General features: G+C 46.8%; 2 protein-coding genes, 1 long non-coding RNA gene and 3 other non-coding genes across 6 annotated transcripts; 1 reads left to right on the forward strand and 5 right to left on the reverse strand.

Annotated features, from left to right (window-relative positions):
- Positions 1–5,346: 5,346 nt before the first annotated feature.
- trnaf-gaa (transfer RNA phenylalanine (anticodon GAA)) lies at positions 5,347–5,419 on the reverse strand. The gene has a single exon. It is a non-coding gene; the product is annotated as a tRNA-Phe (tRNA).
- A 1,319-nt stretch (positions 5,420–6,738) lies between these two features.
- On the reverse strand, positions 6,739–6,811 carry trnaf-gaa (transfer RNA phenylalanine (anticodon GAA)). Its single transcript has one exon. It is a non-coding gene; the product is annotated as a tRNA-Phe (tRNA).
- A 1,319-nt stretch (positions 6,812–8,130) lies between these two features.
- On the reverse strand, positions 8,131–8,203 carry trnaf-gaa (transfer RNA phenylalanine (anticodon GAA)). Its single transcript has one exon. It is a non-coding gene; the product is annotated as a tRNA-Phe (tRNA).
- A 1,695-nt stretch (positions 8,204–9,898) lies between these two features.
- On the forward strand, positions 9,899–10,294 carry LOC125721215 (uncharacterized). The gene is made up of 3 exons (XR_007385729.1): positions 9,899–9,978; positions 10,053–10,124; positions 10,239–10,294. It is a non-coding gene; the product is annotated as an uncharacterized LOC125721215 (long non-coding RNA).
- A 2,206-nt stretch (positions 10,295–12,500) lies between these two features.
- Positions 12,501–14,403, reverse strand: LOC125721191 (splicing factor U2AF 65 kDa subunit-like). The gene is made up of 3 exons (XM_048997254.1): positions 13,909–14,403; positions 13,731–13,817; positions 12,501–13,544 (listed from the first exon to the last, which is right to left on the reverse strand). The coding sequence occupies exons 2-3, from the start codon at positions 13,794–13,796 to the stop codon at positions 13,167–13,169; spliced, it is 444 nt and encodes a 147-aa protein (XP_048853211.1). The 5' UTR covers positions 13,797–13,817; positions 13,909–14,403; the 3' UTR covers positions 12,501–13,166.
- Positions 13,909–22,119, reverse strand: LOC125721179 (splicing factor U2AF 65 kDa subunit-like). Its single transcript, XM_048997232.1, has 8 exons — positions 21,978–22,119; positions 19,838–20,012; positions 19,387–19,490; positions 18,986–19,137; positions 18,519–18,635; positions 18,292–18,431; positions 16,979–17,058; positions 13,909–14,031 (listed from the first exon to the last, which is right to left on the reverse strand). The coding sequence occupies exons 1-7, from the start codon at positions 22,024–22,026 to the stop codon at positions 16,986–16,988; spliced, it is 810 nt and encodes a 269-aa protein (XP_048853189.1). The 5' UTR covers positions 22,027–22,119; the 3' UTR covers positions 13,909–14,031; positions 16,979–16,985.
- Between the last annotated feature and the right edge of the window lie 42 nt (positions 22,120–22,161).

Genomic DNA, 22,161 nt, shown 5'->3' on the forward strand with positions numbered 1-22,161 from the left:
GTCGCCCCTGCTAAGACGGTACGGTGTTACCCTAATAACAAACCGTGGGTGACACAGGAAGTCAAAGCTGTCCTCAACAAAAAGAAGAAAGCCTTCAGGAACAGAGACAAGGAGGAGATGAAAACAGCACAGAGGGAGGTGAAACAATGTGTAAGGGAGGCAAAGGACACATATAGGAGGAAGGTAGAGCAGAAGCTGGGGGAGAACAATATGAGGGACGTCTGGAAGGGTGTGAAAACCATCACAGGTTACAACACCAAGAACGGCACAGCGGGGGGGACTGTGGAGAAGGCAAACGAACTCAACAACTTCTTCAACAGGTTTGACCAGCCCACAGCAACCCCACCCCCTCCTCCTCTTCCTCCCTCAAACCCCCTCCTCCAACACCTCCAACACCAAGGTGATTCCACCCCCACCCCCTCCTCCTCCCAGCCACTTCACAGCGTCACAGCAGACCAGGTCAGGGGACAACTGAGGAAGCTTCGCCCCAGGAAGGCAGCAGGCCCAGATAAGGTGTGCCCCAGGCTACTAAAAACCTGTGCTGCTGAACTCGGGGAGCCGCTACAACGTGTCTTCAACCTCAGTCTACGACTGGGGAGAGTGCCTGCGCTCTGGAAGACATCCTGCATTGTCCCAGTTCCAAAAAAGAACAGGCCCAGTGAGCTGAATGACTACCGACCGGTGGCACTCACGTCACATCTGATGAAGACTCTGGAGCGGCTCTTTCTCAACCTTCTTAGACCCCAGGTACAACATGCTCAGGACCCCCTACAGTTTGCCTACCAGACAGATGTCGGTGTGGAGGATGCCGTACTGTACCTCCTACACCGAGCCCATTCACACCTGGACAAGGAAAAAGGCACTGTCAGAATCCTGTTCCTGGATTTCTCTAGTGCCTTTAATACAATTCGGCCCTGTCTGCTCCATGAAAAAATGTCCAGAATGCAGGTAGATCCCTGCCTAGCTGCCTGGATCCACAACTATCTCACGGATAGACATCAGTACGTCAGGCTGAAGGACGTCACCTCTGACACTGTAGTGAGTAGCACAGGAGCACCACAGGGAACTGTGCTATCCCCTCTGCTCTTCACCCTGTACACCTCAGACTTCTGCTATAACTCGGAACTATGTCACATCCAGAAGTTTGCAGATGACACAGCCATCATGGGGTGTATCAGGGACGACCAAGAAGAGGAGTACAGAGGTCTGGTGATGAACTTTGTAGCCTGGTGCCACACAAACCACCTGCAGCTTAACACCTCAAAAACTAAGGAGTTGGTCATTGACTTTGGGAGGTCCAGACCAAGTCCACGACCAGTTCTGATCAGGGAAGAGGAAGTGGAGGTGGTCAACTCATACAAGTACCTAGGACTGTGGGTGGATAACAAACTGGACTGGACAATTAACACACAGCACCTGTACAGAAAGGGTCAAACCAGACTGTACTTCCTGAGGAGGCTGCGGTCCTTCAACATCTGCAGGAAGCTCCTGTGGATGTTCTACCAGTCTGTGGTTGCCAGTGTCCTCTTTTATGCTGTTGTGTGCTGGGGGAGCAGCACAGCAAAGAGGGACTTATCCAGGCTGGAAAAACTAGTCAGGAAGGCCGGCTCGGTAGTCGGCATGAAGCTGGACTCTCTGTTGACAGTGGCTGAGAAGAGAAGTCTCAACAAACTGCTGTCCATTATGGACAATGTTAGGCACCCTCTGCACACTGTCATAAACAAACAGAGGAGCCTGTTCAGTGACAGGATGCTTCTCCCCAAGTCGAGAACCAGCAGACTTAAAAACTCCTTTGTCCCACACGCCATCAAACTGTTCAACTCCTCACTGAGGGAGAGGAGGAGGAGGGGAAACAGGAGGTCAGAGTAGGACGGGGAGAAACAGGAACAATAAATTGCACCAGACAATCAAACACTCGGACTGTGCAATGGACCACATAACTGTGCAATCTCATGTGCAATACCGCAATATCTATTTGGCTCTTACTTTAGTATGTGTATTTTAAATTTCTCTTATATTGTATTTTTATTGTATTTGTAACTTGTAATATGCTGGTGTACTGCTGCTGGAAACTAGAATTTCCCAGAGGAACCTTCCCGAGGGATTAATAAAGTTCTATCTATCTATCTATCTATCTATCTTCTTTTTCTCACCACGACGCAGGTGAATCTGGCATGACTGTGTTCTTATAATCACGTCGGACACTTTCATTTTCCTTACCTCTGATCTCCAAGCACTCCGACCACCGGGAGAAAGAGAAAGCGTGGCCCGTATGGGGATCGAACCCATGACCTTGGCGTTATTAGCACCACGCTCTAACCAGCTGAGCTAACCGACCAAGCGGCAGAAAAGGCTGGCTACACCACATGCAAAAAGTGCAAAAGAAACGTTTTTGGGCAAGAGTGCGCCTTGGGGCGCAAAACTGAGCCCATGACAGGTCCCACCGAGATTTGAACTCGGATCGCTGGATTCAGAGCCCAGAGTGCTAACCATTACACCATGGAACCAGCGGGTACATCGCAGCCCAAGGAGGAGACGAGCTCCAAGACTCACGTCACGTGCTGCCTGAACCCGGGATTGAACCAGGGACCTTTATATCTTCAGTCTAACGCTCTCCCAACTGAGCTATTCCGGCACAACCGTGAGCTCCACTCTTGCTGTTTTCTGCCTCTTTCTTTGGAGCCCATCTCCCCACCTGAGCCACATGTAGTGAATGTCAACCTGGAGCAGCAGCAAGCTATGAGAAGTGTCCGATTTTAAGCCATAGTACGGTACACGAGTCAGGTGAGAGGCTCTTCTCAAGCTAACACGAGACTGTTGCTCAACAAAGACAATATGTCAGACAGTGGAATGTGTGAGAAAGTGCACAGATGCAAGGATGGGCAAGAAGGCTGTCAGAAGTGTGAAGCTGAGATGCCTCTGTGTAGTTTTTAGCTAGGGGAACTGTAATGAGCCAGCCTCAGGGCTCCGCTTGCCAGGGGTTGAGCGGAAATGTGGAGTACCTGTCTTGAGATAAGACTGAATTAGCTGGAGTTCAGCGCTGAGTGTACAGTTATTAAAAGAGCCACTTTGCATTGGCCGGGAATCGAACCCGGGCCTCCCGTGTGGCAGGCGAGAATTCTACCACTGAACCACCCATGCAAACACACAAGACCGGCTTTCCGCGGAAAGACCGGAAAAATTGCTAAAGCAAAAACGGAGTGATGACAGCTCATTTCACACAACTGTTAAGATCAACGGAGTATTTATAAATTGAAGTGCTTGAAGCACAAGAACTCTGGGACCTTCTAGTGGAAGTGCTGCTTCGGGATGCTTGACAACTCCGTCGACTTTTCCAATAAATGCCTCCAAAAAAGCTCGTTCCATCAGAAACTTGTAAACAACACCAGAAGGCAGCATGGTTTTACAGTGCGGGTTGGATTTTTGTTCAAGAACTACTACGCTCTTTGAGCAAATTGTGTATGTAGACATACACTTTGCCAGTCCACTTGCTGCAGAATTGTCAGCTAAGAGAAATGCGTGTATCCTCCATTTCTTTTTCTCACCACGACGCAGGTGAATCTGGCATGACTGTGTTCTTATAATCACGTCGGACACTTTCATTTTCCTTACCTCTGATCTCCAAGCACTCCGACCACCGGGAGAAAGAGAAAGCGTGGCCCGTATGGGGATCGAACCCATGACCTTGGCGTTATTAGCACCACGCTCTAACCAGCTGAGCTAACCGACCAAGCGGCAAAAAAGGTCGGCTACACCACATGCAAAAAGTGCAAAAGAAACGTTTTTGGGCAAGAGTGCGCCTTGGGGCGCAAAACTGAGCCCATGACAGGTCCCACCGAGATTTGAACTCGGATCGCTGGATTCAGAGCCCAGAGTGCTAACCATTACACCATGGAACCAGCGGGTACATCGCAGCCCAAGGTGGAGACGAGCTCCAAGACTCACGTCACGTGCTGCCAGAACCCGGGATTGAACCAGGGACCTTTATATCTTCAGTCTAACGCTCTCCCAACTGAGCTATTCCGGCACAACCGTGAGCTCCACTCTTGCCGTTTTCTGCCTCTTTCTTTGGAGCCCATCTCCCCACCTGAGCCACATGTAGTGAATGTCAACCTGGAGCAGCAGCAAGCTATGAGAAGTGTCCGATTTTAAGCCATAGTACGGTACACGAGTCAGGTGAGAGGCTCTTCTCAAGCTAACACGAGACTGTTGCTCAACAAAGACAATATGTCAGACAGTGGAATGTGTGAGAAAGTGCACAGATGCAAGGATGGGCAAGAAGGCGGTCAGAAGTGTGAAGCTGAGATGCCTCTGTGTAGTTTTTAGCTAGGGGAACTGTAATGAGCCAGCCTCAGGGCTCCGCTTGCCAGGGGTTGAGCGGAAATGTGGAGTACCTGTCTTGAGATAAGACTGAATTAGCTGGAGTTCAGCGCTGAGTGTACAGTTATTAAAAGAGCCACTTTGCATTGGCCGGGAATCGAACCCGGGCCTCCCGTGTGGCAGGCGAGAATTCTACCACTGAACCACCCATGCAAACACACGATACCGGCTTTCCGCCGAAAGACCGGAAAAATTGCTAAAGCAAAAACGGAGTGATGACAGCTCATTTCACACAACTGTTAAGATCAACGGAGTATTTATAAATTGAAGTGCTTGAAGCACAAGAACTCTGGGACCTTCTAGTGGAAGTGCTGCTTCGGGATGCTTGACAACTCCGTCGACTTTTCCAATAAATGCCTCCAAAAAAGCTCGTTCCATCAGAAACTTGTAAACAACACCAGAAGGCAGCATGGTTTTACAGTGCGGGTTGGATTTTTCTTCAAGAACTACTACGCTCTTTGAGCAAATTGTGTATGTAGACGTACACTTTGCCAGTCCACTTGCTGCAGAATTGTCAGCTAAGAGAAATGCGTGTATCCTCCATTTCTTTTTCTCACCACGACGCAGGTGAATCTGGCACAACTGTGTTCTTATAATCACGTCGGACACTTTCATTTTCCTTACCTCTGATCTCCAAGCACTCCGACCACCGGGAGAAAGAGAAAGCGTGGCCCGTATGGGGATCGAACCCATGACCTTGGCGTTATTAGCACCAAGCTCTAACCAGCTGAGCTAACCGACCAAGCGGCAGAAAAGGTCGGCTACACCACATGCAAAAAGTGCAAAAGAAACGTTTTTGGGCAAGAGTGCGCCTTGGGGCGCAAAACTGAGCCCATGACAGGTCCCACCGAGATTTGAACTCGGATCGCTGGATTCAGAGCCCAGAGTGCTAACCATTACACCATGGAACCAGCTGGTACATCGCAGCCCAAGGCGGAGACGAGCTCCAAGACTCACGTCCCGTGCTGCCAGAACCCGGGATTGAACCAGGGACCTTTAGATCTTCAGTCTAACGCTCTCCCAACTGAGCTATTCCGGCACAACCGTGAGCTCCACTCTTGCCGTTTTCTGCCTCTTTCTTTGGAGCCCATCTCCCCACCTGAGCCACATGCAGTGAATGTCAACCTGGAGCAGCAGCAAGCTATGAGAAGTGTCCGATTTTAAGCCATAGTACGGTACACGAGTCAGGTGAGAGGCTCTTCTCAAGCTAACATGAGACTGTTGCTCAACAAAGACAATATGTCAGACAGTGGAATGTGTGAGAAAGTGCACAGATGCAAGGATGGGCAAGAAGGCGGTCAGAAGTGTGAAGCTGAGATGCCTCTGTGTAGTTTTTAGCTAGGGGAACTGTAATGAGCCAGCCTCAGGGCTCCGCTTGCCAGGGGTTGAGCGGAAATGTGGAGTACCTGTCTTGAGATAAGACTGAATTAGCTGGAGTTCAGCGCTGAGTGTACAGTTATTAAAAGAGCCACTTTGCATTGGCCGGGAATCGAACCCGGGCCTCCCGTGTGGCAGGCGAGAATTCTACCACTGAACCACCCATGCAAACACACGATACCGGCTTTCCGCCGAAAGACCGGAAAAATTGCTAAAGCAAAAACGGAGTGATGACAGCTCATTTCACACAACTGTTAAGATCAACGGAGTATTTATAAATTGAAGTGCTTGAAGCACAAGAACTCTGGGACCTTCTAGTGGAAGTGCTGCTTCGGGATGCTTGACAACTCCGTCGACTTTTCCAATAAATGCCTCCAAAAAAGCTCGTTCCATCAGAAACTTGTAAACAACACCAGAAGGCAGCATGGTTTTACAGTGCGGGTTGGATTTTTCTTCAAGAACTACTACGCTCTTTGAGCAAATTGTGTATGTAGACGTACACTTTGCCAGTCCACTTGCTGCAGAATTGTCAGCTAAGAGAAATGCGTGTATCCTCCATTTCTTTTTCTCACCACGACGCAGGTGAATCTGGCACAACTGTGTTCTTATAATCACGTCGGACACTTTCATTTTCCTTACCTCTGATCTCCAAGCACTCCGACCACCGGGAGAAAGAGAAAGCGTGGCCCGTATGGGGATCGAACCCATGACCTTGGCGTTATTAGCACCAAGCTCTAACCAGCTGAGCTAACCGACCAAGCGGCAGAAAAGGTCGGCTACACCACATGCAAAAAGTGCAAAAGAAACGTTTTTGGGCAAGAGTGCGCCTTGGGGCGCAAAACTGAGCCCATGACAGGTCCCACCGAGATTTGAACTCGGATCGCTGGATTCAGAGCCCAGAGTGCTAACCATTACACCATGGAACCAGCTGGTACATCGCAGCCCAAGGCGGAGACGAGCTCCAAGACTCACGTCCCGTGCTGCCAGAACCCGGGATTGAACCAGGGACCTTTAGATCTTCAGTCTAACGCTCTCCCAACTGAGCTATTCCGGCACAACCGTGAGCTCCACTCTTGCCGTTTTCTGCCTCTTTCTTTGGAGCCCATCTCCCCACCTGAGCCACATGCAGTGAATGTCAACCTGGAGCAGCAGCAAGCTATGAGAAGTGTCCGATTTTAAGCCATAGTACGGTACACGAGTCAGGTGAGAGGCTCTTCTCAAGCTAACATGAGACTGTTGCTCAACAAAGACAATATGTCAGACAGTGGAATGTGTGAGAAAGTGCACAGATGCAAGGATGGGCAAGAAGGCGGTCAGAAGTGTGAAGCTGAGATGCCTCTGTGTAGTTTTTAGCTAGGGGAACTGTAATGAGCCAGCCTCAGGGCTCCGCTTGCCAGGGGTTGAGCGGAAATGTGGAGTACCTGTCTTGAGATAAGACTGAATTAGCTGGAGTTCAGCGCTGAGTGTACAGTTATTAAAAGAGCCACTTTGCATTGGCCGGGAATCGAACCCGGGCCTCCCGTGTGGCAGGCGAGAATTCTACCACTGAACCACCCATGCAAACACACGATACCGGCTTTCCGCCGAAAGACCGGAAAAATTGCTAAAGCAAAAACGGAGTGATGACAGCTCATTTCACACAACTGTTAAGATCAACGGAGTATTTATAAATTGAAGTGCTTGAAGCACAAGAACTCTGGGACCTTCTAGTGGAAGTGCTGCTTCGGGATGCTTGACAACTCCGTCGACTTTTCCAATAAATGCTTCCAAAAAAGCTCGTTCCATCAGAAACTTGTAAACAACACCAGAAGGCAGCATGGTTTTACAGTGCGGGTTGGATTTTTCTTCAAGAACTACTACGCTCTTTGAGCAAATTGTGTATGTAGACGTACACTTTGCCAGTCCACTTGCTGCAGAATTGTCAGCTAAGAGAAATGCGTGTATCCTCCATTTCTTTTTCTCACCACGACGCAGGTGAATCTGGCACGACTGTGTTCTTATCATCACGTTGGACACTTTCATTTTCCCTACCTCTGATCTCCAAGCACTCCGACCACCGGGAGAAAGAGAAAGCGTGGCCCGTATGGGGATCGAACCCATGACCTTGGCATTATTAGCACCACGCTCTAACCAGCTGAGCTAACCGGCCAAGCGGCAAAAAAGGTCGGCTACACCACATGCAAAAAGTGGAAAAGAAACGTTTTTGGGCAAGAGTGCGCCTTGGGGCGCAAAACTGAGCCCATGACAGGTCCCACCGAGATTTGAACTCGGATCGCTGGATTCAGAGCCCAGAGTGCTAACCATTACACCATGGAACCAGCTGGTACATCGCAGCCCAAGGCGGAGACGAGCTCCAAGACTCACGTCACGTGCTGCCAGAACCCGGGATTGAACCAGGGACCTTTAGATCTTCAGTCTAACGCTCTCCCAACTGAGCTATTCCGGCACAACCGTGAGCTCCACTCTTGCCGTTTTCTGCCTCTTTCTTTGGAGCCCATTTCCCCACCTGAGCCACATGCAGTGAATGTCAACCTGGAGCAGCAGCAAGCTATGAGAAGTGTCCGATTTTAAGCCATAGTACGGTACACGAGTCAGGTGAGAGGCTCTTCTCAAGCTAACACGAGACTGTTGCTCAACAAAGACAATATGTCAGACAGTGGAATGTGTGAGAAAGTGCACAGATGCAAGGATGGGCAAGAAGGCGGTCAGAAGTGTGAAGCTGAGATGCCTCTGTGTAGTTTTTAGCTAGGGGAACTGTAATGAGCCAGCCTCAGGGCTCCGCTTGCCAGGGGTTGAGCGGAAATGTGGAGTACCTGTCTTGAGATAAGACTGAATTAGCTGGAGTTCAGCGCTGAGTGTACAGTTATTAAAAGAGCCGCTTTGCGTTGTCCGGGAATCGAACCCGGGCCTCCCGCGCGGGCGGCGAGAATAGTTTAGCTTAACTTCCCTTAACTTTTCCCATTCATTTTCAATGGTAGTGCTTAACAGTACGGATGTAATATTCTTTCGGCCGCTGGTTGATGTTTTGTTGCTGTTTCGACGCCTCCAATGACGTTTTACCCTTATCACTACCGACAGTCGACACAATTGGATTTTGGAAAAGAGCAGCAGAGAGTGAGTAGTATTTCAGTAAATTTGGTGATTCACCTAAAAGAAAAACCGCCCGGTCGAACGGAAAGGACGACTTTCCAAGGTAAACTGAACAGCAATCTTATATTTTCTTAAATATTCCGATGTATTTCACATTCCAAAATCGAACTGGATGCTGTACGTTTTACGGAGCCCCTCGCGAAGCTCTCTGTGTAATGCTGAAGTAGTTATTCACTCGCTCCATAGGTAGCATTGCTTTTGAAATATTTAATAATTAGTATTCAATTTTTAATGCACAATTTAAATAAAAACATGTTTGACTTTGGAAATTAAGGCGGGTACCGTTTATAAGAATTCCACTCATCGTGAGGAATCCAAAAGTATCTTTTATTAGTGGCCCGGTAAAGCAGTACATTTATTAAGCTAGACAGTGTCCATTTATGGAAAACGAGTAATTTGCAGTAAAACGAGCATACACTGGTCAAGTAGAATGAGTCTAGGCAGATGAGACAGAATAAACTGGATTACCGTTTATAAACTAACCTTATATATATAGTGTATTATACATATACTAATTCTGCACGTTCCTATATGCAAGGTACTGTGACGGTAACTTTCCTGTAAGTCATTGATATTTAACTACAACTTTTTTATGCATATTGTTTGCTGGCATTGCCGTTAACTTAGATATTAAAGAATTCCTCACATAATCGTTAAGTATTAAACCTACTAAAGTTGTTCAAACAAACCTTGTTTTAGGTTAAAGCAAGTCAGTTAGAAGCTATTACACTTACTTTGCTACCAAATGGCAAAGGTGTCAGATCACAGAATTCTTGTTTATAATTCCATGCCCTTCTGTGTTTCTTTACGCCTGTCAACTACCACCTGTCAAAAGTGAGGATGAGAATTTGGTTGGGTTTGGAGTCCGTGCTGGTAAGACCTGGAAGGATATTTGGGACAGTAGGGATGATGGGTATGAGGCTGTTATCCTCAAACAACAATGCGTACCAGGCAGCAAAATGTACCGACTACAGCAGTACCTGAGGCTGAAGCACAGCAATCTTCAGATGACACTGGAGGCTTCTGCTCCCTCAAGACCAGCACTTCCAGACACTTCTACTAATCCTCCAGGTTGGCTGACAGTTTCATATATGTGGTTCTGTGCATTGATTATGTCTTTTATTCATATCTATTTTGTTTTATAGAAATAGAGGAAGATGAGGAATTGGAGAGGATGATGCTTTGTTGGTCCCCTTCCAAAACCGAAGGCCCGATGAGTGAGAATCTCATATGCATGCACACACACAAACAGTCACTCTTCAGGATTCAGTATAAATTAAGGAATCAATATTATTTGTGGTTCATTTGTGGTTTTTTCACTTTGCTTTCAGGTTTGCAAGTTGTTGGAGTCCATGATGCTAAAGGTTCTTTCCCTTCAATTATGGAGGATAATTCTGGATGTCATGATCAGAATTTTTCATCCAAGTTCTTTATTATTCATCTTGTTTTGGCCACGTTCAGGCCCGTTTTGATGCCTGTGTTCTGTTTGTTCCATTGTTCAAGACTATGCAGCCAGAGATGACCTGGAGGGAGTTTCAAAAATCTCCTTTTTATGAGGCTGAAAAGCAGCGTTGGTCAGCGGAGAGAAAAAAGTAACACACTACCTGCTACTTCAAGAGCAGCGTTATTTGTAAAAATTGTAAATGTTTTCCATATACACTCTGTCCACTTTATTAAGAACAGCTATTTTGTGTCTGGGCTCATTTTTCACTGACAAATAATGCATGGCAACAGGTGGGTTACAATCAGATTGTAAAAATTGCCGCTGTTAGGTAGGTTTTCTTAAAGAAGTGGCAAGCATAGTTTTTTTTTAAAACAAAAAAAGTAAAGATTGTTTTATATTCTTTATAGTTCAGTATTGTTTGAATATACACTTGCAGCATTTTAACATATGGTTAATATGTTCCTTGTTTGTTCCTGATTCTCTAAGGTCATAAATTATCCCTGAGCATCTCTCAAAGTGTGGGGCAGTTACCCCAATGGCTAAATTCCCCATCGTGACCCTTTCAGATCTGTCCTATTAATCATTCCCTATCCACTGGCTAAATCTCTCTTGTCTCATCACCACCTCAACCAGTGTGGTGAGTCTAAGAAAGTGTTACGGCGTCAGTCAGGAGTTTTGGGCACACCTACCTATAGAATTGTTTCTTTGTACTATTCTTTACATTTTATAATATTTATAAAGACATCATAACTATAAAGTAATACACATGGAATTATGCACTACTCAGAAAAGTTATTTAAAAAAAATAATTTGTTGGGGGGGACAATTCTGTTGGAACTCAGAAGGTTGCCGGTTCAAATCCCAGGGCTGGCCGAGTGATCCCACCATTGGGCCCTTGAGCAAGGCCCTTAACCCCAGCTGCTCCAGGGACTGACTGATCCTGCTTTCTACTTTATACTAGTTTAATGAGGTGGCCTCCTGGAATGCTTTTCCAGCTCTCCTGAAGGAGCCGTCTCATATATGCTGAGCACTCAGCCGATTTTCTTTAACTCTCTGGTCAGACTCCTTGAAAAACATTTCTACTGGGTTTAGCTCAAGTATCCAGGTAATATGACCCAGTCCCTTTGTAGGCAGAGTGGTGTGTCCAAATTACTGACTGGTACTGTATGTCTAACTATCTGACAGTTGTTAAAATGCTGCAGCATCACTGTTAGTATTGTCATAACAATGCTATTTTTAATTATGCTTTTTGTTTTGATTCAGGATTCAATGAGTCATTTGTTAACATGCTACAAAATGCATGCATTAACACTGCTGTTTAAGAAAATTAATCATTTCATCTATTTAATATTTGACATACACTACCGTTCAATTATATACCCTGTGACAAGACTTGATTGGGGTCAGTTTTATCCTACAAAAGGATAATGACCCAAACCAAACCTCCAAAATGTGTTAGCAATATTTAAAGAATAAGCAGTCAGACATACCAGGAGATTGATGCAGAGGACTGCCAGTTGCTGATAATAGGCCTCTATATGTAGATGTGGATAAAATTTTGTGAATTGCATGAAAATGTGTTTTTCTTTGGAAAACAAAGAAATTTGCATGTGATCCCAAACTTTTGAGCGGTAATGTATATCTTGGGGGTGGCATGGTGGTGCAGTGGTTAGCACTGTTGCCTCACACCTCTGGGACCCAGGTTTGAGTCGCCGCCTGTGTCACATGTGTGTGGAGTTTGCATGTTCTCCCCATGTCGTCGTGGGGGGTACTCCGGTTTCCCCCCACAGTCCAAAAACATGCTGAGGCTAATTGGAGTTGCTAAATTGCCCATAGGTGTGCATGTGAGAGTGAATGGTGTGTGAGTGTGCCCTGCGATGGGCTGGCCCCCCATCCTGGGTTGTTCCCTGCCTCGTGCCCATTGCTTCCGGGATAGGCTCCGGACCCCCGTGACCCAGTAGAATAAGCGGTTTGGAAAATGGATGGATGGATGGATGTATATCTTATCATACCCCTGAGTATGAGAACCTGAGTACTTGTCTCTTTCTGTGTAAATAGACTCAATAAACAATACATTTTATTCATAACTGTCTATGTCTGTTTAATTACCACAGCGACATAAATAAATAAATAAATAAAATTGTAACCATAGTTTTAAGCTGTTTATTAAATACATCAATATCAAGAAAACGAAGAATAATGGATGAATGTGATTACAAGAAATGGAGAAATTTGTTCATGCTTTTTTGAAAACATGCCTCAAAATGATTAGCATTTCAATCTAACTTGAAATGTATCAGAAAAAAAATCATTAACGGAGATTTTGCAGCGCCGGGGAGGGTCTCTTCGCTTCGCAAAAAAAATCCTTCAATTTCATTGGCTGCCACTGTGTTATGGCTATACGCGACCGGCCCCCGCGTGACAGGCGGGGATACTCACCACTATACTAACGAGGAAATATACGCGCACTGCTTTTACATATTCAAGATAAACAGCGGATGACTATTAACATTTGCGAGTAATCAATGATTGTACAAAATTTTCTTTCTTACACAAAGAAAATGTTGAGGGCAGAATGAAAAATGATTGTCTGTCTATCTGAACCGATCAGATTGTCTGTCTATCTGAACCGATCAGATTGTCTGTCTATCTGAACCGATCAGATTGTCTGTCTATCTGAACCGATCAGATTGTCTGTCTATCTGAACCGATCAGATTGTCTGTCTATCTGAACCGATCAGATTGTCTGTCTATCTGAACCAATCAGATTGTCTGTCTATCTGAACCAATCAGATTGTCTGTCTATCTGAACCAATCAGATTGTTTTTCTTACACAAAAAATTATTCCGTTTTCAAAACACTTTTGTGCAAGAAATGCTCCCATGAGCCTGTGTTTAGTGCCTACAGAGGTCTTCTTTTTGCCACTGGTACAGGAGAGTACGGGTCCCACCTTGCCACAGCCAGGCACCTCCACGCCATCGACGGGCCGCGGAATCTCGATGGAGCACACGTTGCCGTACTTGCAACACTCTTCCCGGATGTCCTCCAGGATCTCCTCGTAGTCCTCGTCGTCCACCAGCTCCTCGGGCATGACCATGTTGAGGAGGCACAGCACCTCCGTGGGCATGCCGGAGCTCTGCAGCCGCTGCAGCCCTGGAACCTGCAGCGTCACCGGCGTCTCGATGATGGCCGTCTGTCCCGGGGGGCGACAAGAGTGTCAGATACCCCCTGATCGTCCAATCGTCTCGAGTAACAGCGAGAAATTTACATGGACCCAAATAAACCCAAGAAATAGGGGCATTAAGCTTCCTGGGAGGCACCCAGGAACCAAGTTGGGTTTAGGACATCAGAAAGGCGGCAGCCGAGGGCAAATACTCACAGCGTTGGCATTCTTAGCCCCCACGCTTGCCCGCTGGACGATGAGCTTCTTGTCTCCGAGCTGCATGCCATTGAGTCCAGCCACGGCCTGCGGGATGCATCCCACACAAGCGTCAGCAATTCCATCCGGAAGCCCCGAGTCACCCCAGACCTTCCAGCTGCTGCCCCACCTCGCGCACCTGGTCAGTGGCACTGATGTCCACGTATTCACAGAAAGCGTAACCCTTAGACAGTGACGTGGCACTGTCCTTCACAAGGTTGAAGGCCTTAAGAGGTCCGAACGACGTCAAGAGTTCCTTCACCTGGGCAAGAGGAGGAGACGCGGGGGGGCGATTAGCCCGACAGTCCAGGCACGGCGCCTCGCTAGAAATGCTAATCTTAACTGTGGGAGAAGCAGCATGTTAAACTTTGCAAAACGACATGAGGAAACAGTGAAGACATCAGGAAAATGGCTTTATGACAAGTGGCTCGACATTACGGTGCAACACTAGAGCTCAAAGCCCCCTGTGCCCTTTCTGCATGACTTACTTACTGGGAGCGTACAAAAGTAACTATTTTGATTCTTGTCAATGAATGATAACACAGATTCCCCCCCCCCCATCCTACAGCATATACAACACAACTGAATTCCTAATCAAGTTCTCTGATAATTCCAACTACGAATTTTGAAATATGGACCGAGTTGCATCTGATTTTAAGGGCCACAATAATTAAGCTAGATGGTATATAAAAAAAAAACTAAATAAAAACAGCTAATTATATGTTAAGTGTTCCATGTATACAATGTGGAGGGGGGGGGGCGACTCGGCAGAACACAAACCCAGCCGAATCACTGACTTCCTGTTCTTAAAACCAAGAACCACATTGGTGCAGTTAATTAGAGGGACAAAGCCTACAGGAGATAAACTCACAGGTAAAGCTAAGAGCCGCCACAGGGTCCTGCTAAAGGGGCCACGGCTTGAAGCCAAACAGGACGAAATAGCTCTGCTAACATCATTCCTCACTTATTCTACAGGAATCTACTGTAAAGCCGCATTAACCACTGACTTCAGAAAGGAGTCACCTGGGACACTGGCAGCCACAAGAGGGCGCTACCTCCTACCTTCTCTTAGGGGCAAAAAAAAAAAAAAAATCAAATTTATACCCTGTGATCAGCATAATAAGTCTCTCCCCAGCCTTCAACCCCCAAAAAAAGGACCCCATATGCTTAAGAGCACTCCAGGACAGAGCCCCCCCACAGGGGCAGGCCGTCGACAGGGAGGATATCCGTGCAAGGGACGGAATGTCTTACTTGCCTTGTGTTACATGTTGGCATGGCAGCAGTAGGTCAGTACTACTGAACAAATTATGAGCGAAGACTTAACGATCTTACAGGCCCCTAGCTGGGGACAAAGTGGGGAACAAAAATGAAAGAGCTGTAAGTATCAAAGCGGTAGCAGGGACTGCAAAAAAAATGTAAACACCAGGATACAAGCAGCGGTTTCCATTTCACCTGTCTATGGCACATTTACTGGCTTTGACATGAAATACATTAACAGTTCTGCTGGATTCAAACTCTCTCCCCCCAGTGCTGCTTTGGTACAGCCTTCCTCTTGACTTGGATTACATGTGACTCACACTGGATAAGAAAGATTACGATGACAATCCGAAAAGGAGGAAAAAAATCAAAGAAAAACAAACTGACTGCACTTCTCACTTACCTTTCACTGAAACCGCGATCACTATCTTGTGGGCTGAGTCTTGCCATTTTTAACAGTTTAGGCTAAAGTGAGTGGGACACCGGAGCTCAAAATGTTACAATGCAGGGGTGGACGCAAAACGTTTTGCGATTAACTTTTGCAAAATAAATAGGTAAACTATTAAATGCCTGTATGGATTATGTCTATAATGGGCCGATTTCAGTGGGGTGGCGATATAGGAAGAAAAAAAAAAATCATAAAAGATGCTAATGAGAAGTAGAAAATGTCTAAAATGTGACCCTTTCAACACTTTCAGAGTAAGACGACCTCATCTGTGCATGTTGTTATGGTAATATTATCCATCACTGACGTCATAACAGAATAGGGCATGGGGCACGATGTGAAAACTCCAGTGAAGCTGATAATCGTTCACCGGGAAAAAGGTCCGAAGTATTTTCTGCCTTTCGAGCGACACAGCAATGTAGGGAACGATTCTTCCGCAGCTCCCCATCGCTGTTAACGGGATGTGAAGTCATCGTTCTCAGTGTGCGGACATGGACGTGAGACACGGCACGTCTGCGAATACTGAAGCGTTTGGGGACTTGGTCGATCTCCCCCACATTTCAAGCACAGTCTATGGTAGTGTTTCCCAGCCCAGTCCTCGGGGGTACCCCCCCGGTCAGTCCACGTTTTTGCTTCCTCTCAGCGCACCTGTACCAGGTATTCGGTGTTCCTGATTGGCTGGGAGCTAGGAGGGAGCGAAAATGTGGACAGTCGGCGGTTCCCCGAGGACTGGGATTGGGCAAACACAGGTGTACGGCAATGTGGAGGTATTCGTCAGTTAGGTGACGCGCAGATGACTCGATTTTAAATTTTCATGCAGCAAAACGACGCGGCTGATTCATCCGACTAACACTCAGCAATTAACCCGATATACAAATATTCCAGGGTACCCAGCAACAGGCAGCACAGGGACTGGCTACGTGACTGGTTTGGCAAGCCGCCAGCTGTAAGGCACGTTTCCCAAAGCCTTTGTTGCTAATAAGGTTATTTGCTAACAACATTAGCAACTTACAACTGAATGGTTCCAACTATGCAAGTCGATAACATGAGGTTTTGGGAAACGTACCTTTTACATTAGCGGGGTCTCAATATCTTCATAATTTACAGCTGGATAAACAATGAGCGTAATGTAACTGTCAACTCATTACCTACATGTCTAATAAATGTTTAATAAATCCCATGAATATCTTTAAAAAAAAAAAAAAAAAAACTCAAATGTGCGGCTATTTTCAGCAGCTAGCTTTAAACATGATGCTGACATTTGACCCCCCAGTATCTTGTAATGAATTTTAAGCGGTGAGGTAACTTTGACAGGCTTTCTTTTCCTACTAATCAGTTACACAGAGACGAGTGTTTATTTTATGTATGTATGTATGTGCGTGCGCGTGCGTGCGTGCGTGCGTGCGTGTGTGTGCATGCCTGCTTGAGTTCCACGTGCAGCAGTGGGACAGAAACACAGGAGGGTTGTGGGTCGGCTCCCCGGCGACAGAGACTGAGGGCGGGGTACCTGATCGTCACTGAGATAGTTGGGCAGGCCTCCGACAAAGAGCTTGTGTGGCGAGTCTGGAACCACGGTGGAGACGACCCCTGCAGACAGAGCGGCACGGCGCCCAAAGCCGGCCGATCACAGCAAACCGTCAACATGCCGGATAATGACCACGAGCAAACGGCGCGAGTGAAATAAGCCAACTTCAAATCAGTATGACGTCGTTATCTTCTATATAATATCAGATAAATGTAACTCCAGCAAAAAAATACCTAAATACTGGGGCAGTTTGACGACTGTTTTTTGTCTCTCCCATCTTGCTCTCCATGGGAGATGCTGACACATGCAGCACCAGTCAAAAGTATGGACACACCTGCTCTTAATGCATTTGTCTCTATTTTAGCTGTTATTCACCTTATAGTAAAAGGCCTTTGGGCATGGAAGTTATGCATATGAAGTACTGCAAAGACAAAATTTTTGTCTCTTCAAAATAGGAGCCATTGGCTTCGATGACAGCATTGCGGACTCAACCAGCTAACATATGTACCCACCTGGACCGTTTCTCCAACAGTCCTCGAGTTTCCACAAGTTCTGCGCGCAAGCTGGCTACCTTACTCTTACTCTCATCCAACTGATCCCAAACCAGCTCTATAGAGTTTAGGTTGGGGGGCTGTGGGGACCATCTCTTTCCTAGTTCACAAGGTAATAAGCTACTTGCATAACCTTCAAGGTGGGCTTTGGGTCATTATCTTGCTGAAAAACAAGTCATTTTCAGTAGGTGTGTCCAGAATTTTTGACTAGAATAGGAGCCAGCAACCCTAGAACAATTTGGGGGTTAGGGTCCTTGCTCAAGGGCCCAGTGGTGAAATCACTCTGCCAACCCTGGTATTTGAACCAGCAACCTTCTTTTCATGGGCAAACATCACAGAGCCACACAGCCTATGTTAACAGTAAGAAGTGAGTGACTGAGCTGTGTGTGTGTGTGTGTGGCTCAGCTGGTTAGGATGCCAGCGTTATCATCAGAAGATCACTGGTTCACATCACTGGTGATCACACCACTGGGCCGGCGAGTTTGCTCTAGGGACAGGCTGACCCTGATTTCTCAAAAAAAAAAAAAAAAAAAAAAAAAACATTCTTCACTTTGGATAAAACTGTCTGCTAAATATTTACAACATTAAGTAAATAAAAGTGAAAGTCTCCCTCTTTATATGACAAGACATCCGCAGCTTGCGAAGGACAGTCAGTCCGTAACGAGTACAAAAAACTGGCCTTGCCGATCGGCTCTTCAAAGGTAAATAAAGATTAAGGTTATGACGGCGACAAGCAAAACGGACCTGGTACGTGGAAGGCGGGCTGCTCTGAGATGCCAGGCAGGGGGGCGATAGTCGTGGGGCCGCCTGATTTTTAACGACTGACCCTGGAAAATGATGCCGTCGAAGGCCATTGCCTGCGTGGTCTCATCCACGGACCGAAACTAGGGCAGAACGAAGAACGTCGTTAATCAGGGAAGGCTGCGGTCTCCGCCTGGACACAGCAGCCATTAGGCAGGAAAGACTCTTACTTCAAGGAAGGCAAAGTTCTTGTCCTGGTTTATCTGAACAGCGAGGACGGGATTGGTGGGACCTTGACATAAGCCAGCCAATCGCATCTGGGTATTGAAGAAATCCGCCATGGCCTCCTAAAAAGACAGGCAGACACACTGAATGAAGACAGGCAGACGTCTGAAGACATCAAAACAGGCAAACGAGAAAAAAAATGACTGACAAGTCTAGTACATTTATCTATTTATTTTGCGGACACTTTCATCCAAAGCAACATACATTTCATTGAAGAAGCAGGACCAGACAGTTCCTAGAGCAAATAGTGCTTAAGGGCTGCGCTCGGGGGCCCAATGGTGAAATCACTCTGCTGCCCAAGGGATTTGAACCAACAACCTTCTTGTGACCGGCTCAGTGTCCTAACTCACTGAGCTACACATGACACCAGGATGCATGACAGAAGGCAACGCGGGACTTTGCCTGGACTCACCTCCGTCAGGCCGAAGGGGATGTTGCCGACATAAAGCCGCCTGGCCTGCCGGGTCATCTGGCTGCCGACCATCGGCACCTGGGTGGGCGTCACTGCCACGCCGCTGGTGGTGGATGTTGCCAGTAAAGCTATCGTGGGGATCTGCCCTGCAGCTGTGGGGAGGAGAAAGGGCTTCAAGACCCCAACCAGGGACGGCCAGAACATCCGGATCGTCGCCTTCATTTGCTTCTAACCCCTAGGTTTAAGCTCTCTTCACACTGTCTGAAATCATCCCAAGTGTTATTCCCTCTTTGACCAGCAGGGGGGGAGGAGGGCACTCCAGAATAAATGCTTTCATTGCAACCAATATACCATAACCTTGCAATACTGAACTAGCACACATGGAAGCGTCGCATCCATACCTTGCATTGCCTTGTACTGCATGGGGGTGATGTGCTCGAATCCCGGAGGGGGAACATCCCAGTACTTGTATGTCCTTTTCTTACGGCTTCTCCGAGAAGAGTAGCTGCCCAAACACAAAACAGAAGGTTGTTTTCCCCAAACAATACAGTGTAAACACTCAGAATCTGGCAAAAACAAACAGATGGCAGAATGTTTACATTTAACTTTGGATCGCAGGCAGTTTAAGGTCATGAGGGTGTGACCATGCGCCACTTTTTAGGCTGGCTTTGAGGTCCCATCGCTATGGCGGGGGCTACTTATAAACGCCAGTTAAAATTTAATATGGGTACAGTCCCCCTTCCCACCATGAAGAAACCAATTGGTTGATTGTGAAAGAAACTTGTTAAGAGGCCTCAAACCAAGCTAGATATCAGCTTCAGTGCCTGTAACCGGGACCGTGAGGGGGGGTACCTGTGCTTCTTGTGCTCGCGTGAGCTGCTCCGTCGGTCACGACCCTTGCGGTCGCGGCTGCTGCTGCGCTTCTCGTGACTCCGCCCCCTGGAGTCCTTGCTCCAGCGGCGGTGCTTCTCGCCACGGCTCAGAGACCGGCTGCGGCTACGCTTCTTGTGTCGCTCCTTCTCCCGCTCTGGGGGACGACACCGTGGTACCAGTGAGACGGTGGGCGGAGCGACATGACTGCCCCCCTACCATCCATTTCGATAAATCCAAGATGTGTAACTCAGAGGGATTATGAATGTGTGTCCGGATGGTTGTGGGTTTGAAGCCCATGAGTCACAGAGTAATCATATTACCAACTTCCCTGGGGTGCTGGATGCTGACTGACCCAGCGCTATGCCTTAAAAGTCACTTACGGAGACCAAGATGTGGTACGGGGTCTAACTCCCCAGTTTCCTCACCAGAATGAAGCACCTCCATTCAATTCACATATTCAATCACACCCTCCTGAAACAAACACACCCATCTCTCAATGGCTAATAATTTCAAGGGCACAAGGACATCCCCTTGAATGTCAGTCTGTTGTGAAACAATAAAAACATAACCAGACTAATTAATGATATAGGAGCACAGTGGTGAGTACAGTTGCCTCACGCCTCCGAGTCTGGAGGCCTGAATTTTGCCTCTGCTCTCTGTATGGGGAATTTGCCTGGAATAGGCTCCAGGGGAGCCTGACTAAGATAACTGGTTGGACGATGGATGGGTAATTAATATCGTTTCAATCTGACAGACAGCACTTTATTAAACTAGCAATAAAATATCACCTTTCTATCCCAGCAGGTCCTTCATATAGAAGCTTAAATAAATCCCTGAAGGTGCAGTTTTCAGTGAAGCATTTAAACGCAGGTGCTGCTCGAGGAATCAGCTTCATGCATCAGTTATAACAGCGTTACGGTAATGCACCGCTGCAAAAGTACAGACACGGAGCGGCCAATGCATCTTACGTAAATCGGTAATAACCAATTACCGCAATCGCAGGCATAGTCAGAGCGCAGATATGAATGACTGGAACTGCTAGTTTATCAAACACGGCGGCACTTAGTGCTCGTCTAGCCGAATCAGGTCGTTTCGAAGGACATTTTAGTGATTTAGTGATAAGGAGCTGATATGACAAGATTGCCATTTGATAGGTACATAAATCAATCCTACTTTCGACTCCGTTGTAACGCATGTTGCATATTTCAGTTGCGTTAGTATGGCTTAAGTTTATTCAGTTTACTGGATTCTCTGCACTTTAATGAAGTTATATGTGTATTGTTATATAACTGTACATCATTGTTAGTTACTGCTATCCGCTGTAAAGGTAGATACAGGTGCAAGACTTTGCAATAACGACCTAAAAGCAGTTGTTATGATTCCAGGGAACGCGGCTGATTTTTAGAGTCTATACATCATGAAGAAACGGCGATCGTGTGAGAAAGACTTATTCTGTACGGATGACAGGGCCAGCATTTCGGACCCAAGGGAAAGGCTATTGTGCATCGGAAAGAGACAAAATCATATCATTATATAGAAAACTCGTCGTAGTATTTAAAAACCAAGTAACTAACACTGTTATTAAGTGCGGACTTTAAATCAAGTGGTCGCGGTCGTTTTTATTTGCATAAAACTTTAAACGTGATCTTGAAAATATAACGCTTGCAACAAACATCCATGCATAGTGTGTTACTGCGAATGAAAATACGCGGGTCGCAATTTATGATCCAAGTGTATAATGGTAAATAATTAAATAAATAAAACCGCAGGCTTTCACATCGAGTGCACCCCAATAACGTTTCATTGAAATGTCCATGTTATGTACGCCGGGCACTGATGGATGCAGGCCTAGCGATCTCTATAACAATGCCAAGCAAAGAATGTCACTGATTTACCAAAGCGGTCAGTTTTCGGGGATCCTGCGGCAGCTGGGAGAAGAAGAATCGGGCAGGTTTCAGAATCGGCGAGCACTCGGATAAAAGGCACCGATTTCCCAGCCGCGCTTTTCTTTTCGGAACCAGCAGAAGTGCCCTCCGCACCATCCTCGGCGCTAGGACACGCCGGCCACTTTATTACCCTAAAACAGGGAGCATACACCGATCTTCAAAGCCAAACTTACCTTGCCGATTTTCGCTTAACTGCTTCTCAAACTCATCGAAATCGGACATTTTTCAGTCCGTACTAAAGACGTATTGCAAAATAAGCAGAGGTCCAACAGTAGGCCTTTGAATGGGCTACAGGCTGCATTGGGTTCTGCTGCTTTTTCTTCCGAGTCGCCTGCCCCTCCTCCCCCGAAGTCATCG

The sequence above is a fragment of the Brienomyrus brachyistius genome, unplaced genomic scaffold (genome assembly GCF_023856365.1).
Source record: "Brienomyrus brachyistius isolate T26 unplaced genomic scaffold, BBRACH_0.4 scaffold32, whole genome shotgun sequence".
Lineage (NCBI taxonomy): Eukaryota > Metazoa > Chordata > Actinopteri > Osteoglossiformes > Mormyridae > Brienomyrus > Brienomyrus brachyistius.

What these genes read in the sequence shown, in the direction of transcription:
- LOC125721179 (XM_048997232.1), bottom strand. Translation starts at nt 22,026, where the DNA reads ATGTCCGATTTCGATGAGTTTGAGAAGCAGTTAAGCGAAAATCGGCAA. An exon ending in TCCCCTTCGGCCTGACGGAG is followed by an intron (nt 18,636 to 18,985) that starts GTGAGTCCAGGC and finishes CTGTCTTTTTAG; the next exon opens with GAGGCCATGGCGGATTTCTT. An exon ending in AGAACTTTGCCTTCCTTGAA is followed by an intron (nt 18,432 to 18,518) that starts GTAAGAGTCTTT and finishes GTTCTGCCCTAG; the next exon opens with TTTCGGTCCGTGGATGAGAC.
- LOC125721191 (XM_048997254.1), bottom strand. Translation starts at nt 13,796, where the DNA reads ATGCAGCTCGGAGACAAGAAGCTCATCGTCCAGCGGGCAAGCGTGGGG. An exon ending in GGGCTAAGAATGCCAACGCT is followed by an intron (nt 13,545 to 13,730) that starts GTGAGTATTTGC and finishes CCCCCGGGACAG; the next exon opens with ACGGCCATCATCGAGACGCC.